The sequence below is a fragment of the Leucoraja erinacea genome, chromosome 19 (genome assembly GCF_028641065.1).
Source record: "Leucoraja erinacea ecotype New England chromosome 19, Leri_hhj_1, whole genome shotgun sequence".
Classification (NCBI taxonomy): Eukaryota; Metazoa; Chordata; class Chondrichthyes; order Rajiformes; family Rajidae; genus Leucoraja; species Leucoraja erinaceus.
This window is the reverse complement of record NC_073395.1, coordinates 30720454-30733208: the sequence shown is the minus strand read 5'-3', so window position 1 is coordinate 30733208 and position 12755 is coordinate 30720454. Positions and strand designations below refer to the sequence as shown.

Genomic DNA, 12755 nt, shown 5'->3' with positions numbered 1-12755 from the left:
GGCCTGTGTTTTTGTTGTCTTGTGTTCATTTATCCCAACAGTGCATTGAATGGCAGGCATGTATTATGTGAAAATGCATTAAACTGGCAGTCTAATTAAAAACCTTGTTAAATTTTCATAACTAAATTAATCGGTCAATTATTCATAATGCAATAATTGTTACATTCATATAATTTACACGTTGTTTGGTACAAGAATTCAAATTTCAAGCATCAGAACAATCAGGTGTACTCCATAAAAGCAGACTTTATTAATACTGGCAGTTTCGCTGAGGCATAGTACTTTTATAAGATGAAATAGACTGCGTTTACAGAGTAAAAATATGAAGTACTGCATGGATTCCTGATTCAGGATGAGCAATATTCAGATGATACTTTTATAGTTTGAGTTCACATTTCACAAATTTGGAAATGTAAAGTTGGATTCTTAAACAGATTTTGAATGCCATTTCGGCAATTACTGAAATTGACAGTAGTCTTCTCCCTCTAATTTCTTACATTTAAAACATAGCTGAAATGATTGTTGAAAGTAAAAATATGCGCTGATAGTACAGATAAACTGGTGTCTGCATTGGAATGATCAAATTCAGAATAAATTCATACTTGTGCTTGGTTCACTTTCCAATGTAATTATGATCAGTTTGTTTCGTACTGTGAATATAGTCCATAAATAGTGCCTCCATCTAATTTGTGCATTGAGAAAAATTGTGTTTTACAAGCCATATAATTTGAGATCTGCAATTTAGAAAAAACAAGAGAAATTAAACTATCAGCTAACAATATTGCTGCACAGTTTTGCTCTGAAAATACCCAACTAATCATTTTGATAATGATGAGTAGCTTTCTACAATGAGACCAAAAACATGGATCAATATGATGTTTCCAGTGGAATTTAGCTCCACTGATTTTTCCCATTAAATGTAATTGGGTTCTGAATAACCACCACATGATGGCCTAAGTTTATTTTGACACTGTTATTTTCAAATCATATGTTAATAGAAACTTTAAACTGCGTGCTTCACCTTGAAATACCCTGTGAATATTACTCTCATGTTTGTTTTTTTCAGACATCATTTCCTGCCAGAGATGGACCCAGAAGTATTGAATGGGGGCCGTGTTCAACTTATGGTAAGAACTTTTTTTCCAGCTTGGTGCTGAGGAAATTCAATATTCTTGGTCTTTGTCATGATATATAATTTCTTGTTAATTTGCAGTTCAGTCTTGTTTTTAAATGTTTATTTGAACTGATCATTTATTTTATTTATATTTTAGATGTTATATGCACTTTACAAATATGGTGGGTATTTTTACTTAGGATTAACTCATGGATTTATTTTCAGAATGCTCGTGTGGAAGTTTTAAAAGTTTAAAGAGCAACAATCTGAAATAAGCCTCTGTGAACCAATAATGAATTGCATGTTTTACCACCCATGGAGTCGCAGTAATTCAATGAAATGTATAAACAGTTTCCATGTTCAAAAAATTAACAATTTGCATGCAGAACAAATAATTTACTTTTGCTTTGTGACTTCAGGCAAGTCCTATTGGCAGAGAAGGCTCCGACTTAGATTTGGTCTCTGTAACTAGTGGCAGTACTATAAGCCAACAAAGTGACAGATTCAAGATTAATCGTTGGCATTCGTCAGTATCTACAAGTAAGTCAGCATTCCTAATCCTTCAGAATTGCTACTCATAATGTAAATGCTGAGATGTGATAGGTATTGGATTTTTTTCACTTTATTACTCTCTGGAAGCTGAATAATTCCTAACACTTATTTTCACTAGGAGTGCAGCATTATATTGTTTTGCAAGTAAGCATGTGCTGGAATAGTTTTAGTTTGTAGAAGAACAGCGTGGAAAAAGGCCATATGGCCCACCGAGTCTGCTCTGACCAGCGATCCCTGTAAACTAGCACTATCCTACACACTAGGGGCAATTTACAATCTTTTACCAAGCCAATCTACATATAAACCTTTACGTCTTTGGCGCATGGGTGGAAACGGGAGCATCTAGGGAAAACCGACGCGGTCACAGGGAGAATGTACAAACTCCATATAGACAGCACCCATAGTCAGGATTGAACCCGGGTCTCTGCTGCAAGGCAGCAATTCTACCGCTGCGCCACCATGCCGCACTTTATCTTTACTTCACTGAGTACCAGAAATTTATAATCATTGTACCACTCAAAATGTCAAAGTGACAGACGTACAGGTAAATGCCCTGTGAGGTTCTGGCACATTCAAACAACAATTGATTTTATTGATCACTACAATAATCTATAGTTTGAATAGAAACGTTTCAGGTGCCTTTCTATGGTCAGAGAAACTCTTCAAACATTTTTCAAGACTGAAAGAGCTGACTGTGAAAAATGTTTCCTGCATATATGATGTAATATAAGCCCCCAAATATCACTTCAAATCTGAAATACCTTTAAAAGAATAAAACAATACACATGTTATACTCATTGTATGGATTTTTGATTGAAACCATATTGAACTTCTATTTGTAGACATGCTGTCAAATGCCTATATGTGTAAAGACGACCCGATTATAGTTCGTATCTTTTAATACTATACATTATTCAAGGATAAAATATACACTACCATTTGGGCTACCTACTTCCGTAAACTTTTGGGCTTTCTGTAATGAGACAGAACCAAGACTGTTTTACCAAAAGCCCTGTTAAAGATCCCATCTTTTTAATTCTCCATCCAGTTGATTGTACAATTTATAAGCCATTCTTGAATTTAGGTTTGGGTTTTGTTTTATTATTGTTATGTGTATCGAGGTAGAGTGAAAAACTTTGTTTTTCATGTTATTCAAACAGATCAAATATACTATATATAAGTACAATTGTCAAACTTCAGTGCAACAGATAGAGTGAAGGGGAAGATACAGTGTGTGGAATATAGTTGAATATGTATCCAATTAATATAAGGCTTATCGATCATAAGTCTTTTCAATTGGACTTTCCTGCCTTATTAAGTATTGGAATTATTTGAACCATGGTTCAGTTCATATGAACAACTGCAGACCACATCTTTCCATGCCATGTGTGAATACCATCAGGGCCTGCATTTATGTCCTTAATGGGCCTGTCCCACTTTGGAGACGTTTTAGGCGACTGCAGGAGACTATGCAGTCGCCACATGGTCGCCACATGTTCGCGGGTGGTTGCCGGGGAGTCGCTTTCATGATCGTGAGGAGTTACCGCATTCTGGGAACTAGTCACGGTCTCATTATGGTCGCCATGAATTTTTCAACTTTGAAAAATTAGCGGCGACTAGATTGAAGCCGACATGGAGAGTAGCGAGAATTCTAGAGCTGTAGATGGGTCGCCAGGAAGTCATAATGGGTTGCCAGGAGTTCGAAGTTTCTCGGAGGTTCTCGTAGGTTGTAGCCGGTGTTGACCGGTGAATTTCATTGGCTCATTGGGAAAAAAAAGTTAAGCAGTAGTTTTCAGAACAAAGGATAACCGACCGGTAATGTTAAATGTCCACCGAGCTTCATAGCCTTGTATCTCTGGCTTCTTAAACGTTGTCTCCACTCCTTCTCCCCCCTCTCCTCCCCTCTTTTAAAGGACTGTGCTTTAGCCGTCTTTTTACACCAACAACCTTCCTGTGCATCGTGGTGTGTGTCTGTTTCCCCTTGGCTTTGCACCAAGTGAATTTTTTAGACAGCACTCCCCCCGCTTACCCTGTCCACCGCCTGCATAACGGGCTGGTGAAGGAAGTGATGTGTTTGTGTGTGTTCCACTCTGACATCGCCGTTCCAGTTGCCGGTTTTTCAGGCGAGTAAAGAAGCCTTTCAACGTCTCCACCATATCCCTTGATACATCCAAGTTCAACTTTGAAGACTTCATCAATCCTGCCCACAGTCCTGGATAGTCCTATTAACTCTAACACAACTGTAAAAGCCATTACTATAACTACATTATCTTCTCTGCTATCCTCTTGATATACCTTTCATTGTCTTTAGCTGAAATCCATACCAGTTCATTCTCATGAGATACATTTTTTTTTTACTTGTAAATATATTTCTGCCTTTATTTGATTTGTCATTGAATCTGATGCAGATTTCTCCTATGTTCCTTTTTCACTGCGTAGATAGCAAAAAAAACTCTTTGAAGTGTATGAATCAATAGAACAGCTGTTTCCATGAATGCATCTTATTATTTCAGTAATGCTGTAATTCCTATCTATTTGGACTCTTTACTAAATATGGGTCGAGTCTTTTGCCGACTTTGCAGTCATGCCTTCATGAGTCTGGCACCAGCTTGATATTTTAAGATTTTAGATGAGGTTTGGCCGACCAAGTTAAACCTAATATGTTACTGACACAAAAGTCATGAGTCCATCACATTCTTCATGTTGCTGCCTAAAACACGTCACAGTTACTGCTAAAAGCTAAGGCCAGGACCCGATTACTCATAGTTTCCCTACTAACATGTGTAGCAAAACAGTTGTTTCCTATGCAAGCACATCTCTCATCTGTCCTTCACTTGAAGATATATTACCATTAAATCATTGCATATCTTGGAATTTAACCCCTGTCCCCATTCTTTTACGTATATTTGTAATTCAGTTGCTCTTGCAATTGTTCCCCACAACACCTCAATATAATAGGCCAGTTGATTAACAATGTTGGTTTGACTGCTAATTTATTTTAAAAGTAATAAATAAATAAAGGTGAGGTCTCCCATTCCAGATAATAATAATTACATCTGACTATCAAAGCTGAAGAGATAAAGTGGAGATGTTTCTTCTAAAGTTTTCATACAATGTTTTCATGATCCGGCATATTTAGAAATCCAGAATGTGATGAGTATTGATTCATCACCTGGTTCTGCTCAGGTTTATGTTACAGCTATTTTGATTTGTGATTCTGTCTTGGCATGTGGATGATCAGGTTTTTTTCTCAATGTCCTTCAGTGAAAATGCTATAGTTTTATTTGCTTGGGGATTAAGTAGCATGATTTCGTTTTTTCCTCAGTTTGACGGATAACAACTATTCCTTCCCAGATCACATCAAAATAATTGGTGCATAATACACTTTGAACTACAAAGTAGACTACAAAGTATACAGGGTATATATAAAGTATGCAGGGAAGCACAGTGAGGGCAGCATAGTGGCTCAGCAGGAGAGTAGCTGTCTTACAACGCCAGAAACCCAGGTTCGATCCTGATTGTTGATGCTTTCTGTATAGAGTGTGCACTTTCTACCTGCGACTGTGTAGGTTTCCTCCGGGTGCTCCGGTTTCCTCCCACACTCCAAAGACGTGCAGGTTAATAGGTTAATTGGCTTGTATAAATTGTCCCTAGGACAGTGCCTTCCATAATGTTTGGGCCAAAGACCCATCATATATTTATTTGCCTCTGTACTCCACAATTTGAGATTTGTAATATTAAAAAATCACATGTGGTTAAAGTGCACATTGTCAGATGATCAGGTAATCGTTGGTGCGGAAGAACCTGTTTCCACGTTGTATCTCTAAATCAAAGCTATATATATATATATATATATATATATATATATATATATATATATATATATATATATATATATAAAGAAAGAAAGAAGCACCCTTGATCTCAAACATGAATTTGAATTCTTTCCCCAGATTGACCTGCTTCCAACAATTTTTGATTTTGCTTTTGTTTTAAAGACCATTTCTGGATTCTCTGTGTCACTCAGAAAATTGGTCTGTGCCATTAACATAATCGGCTGGCTTTCCTTTGGACCACTGCAAAACTCAAACCACATGGCATTGTTGTGCAGCAGGTAGAGCTGAGGTCTTCCCATTCCACTGACTGGGTTTCAAACCTGACATGCAATCCCACATCCCAATGCCATGCACATTAATAGTTAGTTAGCCACTATAATTTGGTCCTGAGGTATAGGTGAATGGTATAGGTGAGTGGTAGGATCCAGGGGGAGTCGATGAAAATGTAGAGATAATAAAAATGGGATTATTGTAAATACCTTATGGTTAATGTACATTCATTACATCATAGGGTCATTTTCTGTGCTTTATGACTTTGATTTATGGGGATGACCTCTGTTGGGATGCATTGTCTCAAAACTTAATTACCGAACTGAAAAGGCTACAGGTTAAACAATATACCTACCTGTGTTATCTAACCCTCTTCTCTTCCCCTGTGCTCAAACAATCTCTCAGCCATTCCCTCACTATGACAACCCAGCTAAACCAGCATTTGTCAAAAAATAAAATAATTCCTTTTGGAGGAATAGTACTTTACTGTTCATTTAACTTTGTAATTAATTTATATTTGTTTCATTCATGGGACCCCATTTGTTATCTTTGCGCGCTATTGCTGGTAGAAAGTGTACAACTTTAGAAAACAAATTATCAAAGTCCAATAATGGCCTATTAAAAAAATGCTTGCAGCAATGTATGTTTTTTTTAAATATTTTATCAATTTTTAGGATCATCTAATGGTGTTATTGAGTAGAAAATTAAAGAGCCAACAAATTAAGTTGAAGTATTTTATTTAATTTCCATAGCAATTGCTGGATTGTGTACATATTCTAATGGTATTGTTAAGTTTGTAAGGTAACAGAATGTAGTTGATATAGTGCATATGGACTTTCCAATGACATTATGGATGGCCACGTCATATACCTATTAGCAAAATTGAACCTCATGATTATGTGAATAGTATGATATGAATATAACATTGGTTAAGAACAGAAAACAGAGGAACTATAAATAGATCATTAGATAGGGTGAGACGGAAGAGGTTAACTGTGATATTGTGCAGAGATCGATGACCTTTATCTGGGCATAATTCAAATATTGCAAATAAAACATAATTCATGTGTACTGAGGACATGATGACAATAACATATTTTAGGAAACGATGGACAGACAGGTAAAATCAATTAGTACATGTTTGATGCAGAGAAGTGTGAAAATATAATTTTGGTAGGGAAAGAAAGCAGGCATTATGAATTAAATTGCATAATTATTGATGAAGTTTCAAGAAAGGAGAGACCACATTTGCAAATCTTTGAAGTGCACTCTGGAATCCCAGAAGTTAGTTTTAAAAGCCTTTATTAACAGATAAATGGTAAACAGAACTAATAAAAGTGTGCCAAAGCCGACTAGGCCAAAGATCAAGTATTCATGATTAATTCTAATCATCATATTTTCAAGAAGAAATTCGAACCCCAAGATTCAATGCAATGAGATCTACGAAAATGCTAATGGTACAGGGGACCAGGTATTTTGTGTAGCTGAGTTCATCTCCATGGGCCTAAGATATGTGAGGAGATTTGGTAATGTTTACAAAATCATACATGGTTTGGCAAAACGAATGAAGAGAAGCTTTATCCAATGAAGAGATCTCCGTCTCTGAACCATGCAGATTTAAGGTGCTTGTCAAAATACCCCAAGGTGACCTGAAGAAACTTTCAGTCATGGATTAGATTCATGGGAAATATTCTACAGTAAATTGGATAAATAGTTGAATGAAAATAAATTGCAACTCAATAAGGTGGGCTCCTCCAGGAAGGGTATGAATGGCCGCTTCTCTGCTCCATTCTTCCATAATTCTATGTAGTAGTTTTTAAGCAAACGTGGAAGTGGAAAGGAAGTCAAAAACAGATAGATTGCTGTATGAAAAGTGATCAAAACAATGTTGTAAAGGAGGGCTGATGGAACAGGTTAAAGAAACCAGAGGTGGGTCTGAAATGCTGGAACAATAATAGAATTACTTCAAGCACCTGTTGTCTGAAACTACAAATTAACAATCTAGCGTTCAACATCTAGCTTTTATTTGAGCTACTTAAGTCAGCTTTAAAATAAATCTTGATTTGCACAACTACTTGAGTAAAGAATTGCTTCCTGGCATCACCACTGAACAATCTAGCTCTAATTTTAAGTTTGTCCCTTTACTTTGGTTGGTCACACCAGAGAAAATGATTTCTCTTAATTTACCCTATTGAACCCATTTATCATGTTAATGAACCCAGTTGCATCATCACAATCTTCCACACAAAAGTTAATACAGACTTAGTTTCTTCAAATTACCCACAAAACTCTTACAGTCTCGGTTTCATTCATTTGAATCTGCATATAACCATTCCATGACCAATATATACTCTTTCTGAAGTGTGATGGCCAGATCTACAATAATATTGCGAATACTCCTGTCTAACCAGAATTTCAAATATCTGCACAATAACTCCCACCCCTTAGTATTGCAGCCCATTCAAAATGAAAACTGGCATTCGATTAGCTGCTTTAAATAGTTTTTTATTGACTTCTGTACCTGGGTGCATTCCTTTCTCAGTGGAGCACAAGCCTCCATCACATACTTTAATCTGATCACAATTCAATGAAATGCTTTGCAACATTCTTCTGCTTTACAGTTGCCGCTGATATATTGAAAAGAAGGGAAAAAAATTAGGTTTTATTGATTCTTTTCATCAGTCAGGCATTCCAACATGTGTGGTGATATCTGATAGAAAAATACCATTGAATTAAACAATTTAATGAAAATCTCGCTGCTGGTGATGATTTAAGATTGAATAGAAGTGGAAAGAAACATTTTGATGTTTTCAGACTGATTTAGGTATTTCCCTTGTATGTATTCATTTTACTAATTTTAAATAATCATTATAAACGGTTCATTAATATATAGCAGTAATATAGCAGATCTGGCAGTGAGACAACGATTTTCATTAACTTTTTGGTGGAGGTTGTGAATTTTGAATATAGGCATAATTATGATGCCTCCCCTACAATCAGTAATACTGATTAAAATGCAGAAACTGTTAATAATTATGCTGTTAACCACCCTGGGGAAATCTTGATAAGACTATAAATAGTGAAAGCAGCACCAACCCTACTCCAATTGTGACTGAATAGACATCTTTGAGAATGTTAAATGAAAATTTCCTCGAAGTGGAATTTAAAAAAAAGAATTGAATGAGACTAAAAATACAATTTGTCTGTTAATCAGTGATGTTTCTGGCACCGATGCTCCAGCCTCCTTAATACATGGGGTCAGGTTTGATCTATTTAAAATTCATTCTGATGTGTAGACGAAGACTTGAGCTTGCTGATGCTCTTTCTTTCCTAGAAAAGGCAGCTGTAATTGTTTGAAAAGGTCATTCCACGGACACAGAAAAAAAACTGAAGCACGACAGGAAATAGCAAGCGACCTATTTTAAAAGAAAGCTGCCCTTCTGCAAGGATTTTCCTTCAGGTCTTGCTTGACAAAGATACTATACAAGAAGAAAAGCACAGGCATCTCTGGCTGTATTATATAGGGTTTTAAAATACACTGGTATTTCATTCGACTCTTTCCTTGGTTCTGACAAATTGGTTTTGATTTTGACATAACATAAATCTTTGTCAAAATTATGATGCGTTTTATTTGCTGGTTTGAAGAATGTTGTCCCAAAAGTTGTAGGTGGTTTCTCCTATTGTAAGAGGTATTGTGTTTATCTATCTCGATACACTTAATAAAATCAAGACAACCATTTTATAACTTACAGTTCAATAAACTGGTTAGAAGAGTTTTTTTGTACCAATTAATGTCTAACCCCCTCACTCCCCTTAAATAGAACAAGCTTCAAGTTTTGTAGTGCGTTATAACATGAGCAGATTTTTTAATAATCAGAAATGCAGTATGTTTCTATAGTTCAAGATACTCTTTTTAACATTAATTTCTAAACAATATTTAAAGTCTTCTACACTAAAGGTTATCCATGGTATCTGACATCACAGCACCACTGCCCACTAAACATGTCATTTCCCTGGGATTTTTGCAATGCTGAACATCTTGCTTCTGTGAAAAGGGAATAAAGTAAATTCTCTCGTTATGCATCAGCTATTGGGTATTATGTCATGAATTAAAATACATAGGTATGTAAAACAATGATGTTTGTTCTAACAATATATTTGCAGTTACAAACAAATGTCACTGTTATAAAGACCTTTGCATTTTAACTCATGGCATAATGGGTATATTTGCAGTTGTATATATATGCATTTTTCAAATCTGTCAAAACGACTAGTAAATAATGTGTAAAATATGCAGATAAATACCTTCTATTACAGTTTAACTACCATGTTCATTTTTTTCTTAAAACAGAAGCCACTGTGCCACCAAAGAGTGGCTCCCAACCTTTGAAGCAGGAACGCATGTCCTTTCGCGATAATCAAATGCGTCTCAGTACAGGTTGGGGAACTGGGAAGAAGAAAGGAAAACCATCCTAATCATTACCTGTTTTCATGGGAACTGTGTTAACAAGTAAACAAATATGTCTACTATCATTAAGGTTATGCCACTAAAGTTTAAAATATTTAGCATGTTTGGCTAGAAATTTCGATTATATTTGCAAATGTGGGTAATTTTACTTTAGTGAGATTAGTTGTTTGACAGAGCTGTTGAACAAAATAATGACAAATTCATTATGGAAATACTGTTCATTGTTATGTTCTATTATTGTGATACATATTGATTTGTGGAATTTTGTAGTCTCTAACAGTGATTTCACAAAAACAATAAAACTAGCATATTAAAACTTGTAATTCTTATGTCCAGCTATAATAACACACTCAACAACCCATTGCACCTAATTCATATGAAAAATAATATTTCAGAATACATTAAAAGATTTCTGGATAATATGAATAATTTGTCGTAAGTTTCTTCAAACCATCATTTTGTTTGTAGCTGGTCCATAATCCATTATTTAGGGAACATTCTTCACCTAAAGTAAAACTATTAATGTACAATAAAATCAATATATTATCCTGAATCATATGATAGTATGTCATTACTGTTCAACAATTTGTGCCCTTAAATCAAATAAGCAAGTGAACCAACATTTCCCTATTTTTCTTAATAATAGCTCTTTCTGACACCTTAATTGAAGGAATGCACTTCTTTTTAATTATAACTTTGTAGATTAAAGGTATTGCTATGGAGGACCAATACCTAAATTTAAAATTGTGCCTGTGGTGAATGCTAAACCCATTACTTCTATGCTTCTTACATATAACTTCGTTCTTTTCAAGAATTATTTCGTAATGAATTGGGGTTTTTTCTGATTGAACTGAGCTATTTTGTACTGTGACATTTTCCTATATTTTGCTATTCTTTAAATTTGTGCTGTGAGTGTATTCCAGGCTTTTTGTGGCACACAGTGGGTGTTTCATTGTTCAATTGGGTGCTTTATTTAAAGAAAAATGACTATAAATAACTAATTTAAAATGCAATCTCAAACGGTTTCAGCAACAATAATCTGTTGTTAAGAGGATCTTTTCAGAACATAACATGTTTTGTTTAATTATATTACAGGAAACAACCTCTTATGTTTAAACATGGCAAGGCTCTCTCCATTTGAGTTTTCTTTTATTCCTTTTCAGCATATTTGAGTATATTTGTATTGTTTTAGAATTGCCATAAATTCAGGCTTCTGGTATTTGTGTTTCAATGAAAACTACAATTGAAGAAAAATGATGAAGGAAGAGAGAGTACCAGGATGACGCTGAAAAAAATGTGCTGCAAAAATAATCAGAATAATGAGATCTATTTTTTTTTGTGGGATGAGATGTAAATTGCTCGGACTGAGAATCATGTAGGACTTGTCTTTTAGGAAACTGGGATTTTGATACTGTAATTCTACTAGGAATGAAAGGAATGCAACTAATGGAACAATAAATGTAGGCGTACTGGTCTTAACCCAGGGTACATCATTAGAGGCACGTTTGCTTGAAGAAGGGTCCTGACCCGAAACGCCACCCAATCTTTTTCTCCAGAGATGCTGCCTGACCCGCTGTGTTACTCCAGCATTATGTGTCTTAGCCTATAGCCTTAGTTAGACTGCGTACGCTTGGATATATAGGCTCACCTTCAAGAAAATCAAAGATATTTCAGTGGAAACATGACTGATTTACACGTGGCGTGAACCTGCGCCGGAGCAAAGCTAGAATGTAAAATCATCTAATTTCGATATCCAGTCGATATGCCAGTTATTTCCCTTTACTGATAGCGACTGTCTTAGGGTTCTTTGCAACATTTAATAAAGATTTAACCTCTGCTTTGCAGTGCCTCAGCATTTAGTGCCTTGTCTCCCTCTCCCCTGAGCCAAGTGTCAAAACAATATTTAAAAAACATACTATTAAAATACCATTAAAAGTCTGAAAAAGGGTCTCCCAGTCACCCCGTCTTTTTTTTTCCAGAGAACTGTGTGTCTATCTTTGCTTTTGATTGTTCAACAGTTGCAACCGCGTTGCATCAGCAGGAAACTATACAGAGATACCCTGGTATTTGTGACCATCGTGGGAAGAATGGATACGCCACTGCTCCGCTGCAAAATGTAAATTAGATCAATGCCAATATTTTTTCCACGTTTCCTTATAATCCGTGCGCTTGTTTTCACGTTCTCTCCTGCTCGTACACTGTCGCTATCTGTCAGTGCAGTGTGTGCATTATTCATATAGACTAACTTCTGTCTTACATTTTAATATAAATAAACGAAGATAGACACAAAACGCTGGAGTAACTCAGCGTGACAGGCAACATCTCTGGATAGAAGAAATGGGTGACGTTTCGGGTCGCGACCCTTCGTCAGACTATAAATAAACTACGGTTTATCAAGCAATTAATATCCGTTAGTTTATTACCTTATTTACACTAAGGAAACTACAGTCAACAGCCATTAGGGGCTTTTTTGCATTTCTTCCTGTTGATTCCTATCATGGACGTTGCTGGATTC

The 12755-nt window shown here is 35.8% G+C and overlaps 1 protein-coding gene across 2 annotated transcripts in view; it reads left to right on the top strand.

Moving 5' to 3' along the window:
* lrriq1 (leucine-rich repeats and IQ motif containing 1) overlaps positions 1-10723 on the top strand; it is a 148080-nt gene extending 137357 nt beyond the window's left edge. For both annotated transcript variants that reach the window (XM_055650756.1, XM_055650755.1), the window contains exons 25-27: positions 1067-1127; positions 1534-1654; positions 10124-10723. In XM_055650756.1, coding sequence (XP_055506731.1) covers positions 1067-1127; positions 1534-1654; positions 10124-10248 — 307 coding nt within the window. In that variant the 3' untranslated portion in view covers positions 10249-10723. The remainder of the gene's footprint in view (positions 1-1066; positions 1128-1533; positions 1655-10123) is intronic.
* Positions 10724-12755: the final 2032 nt, after the last annotated feature.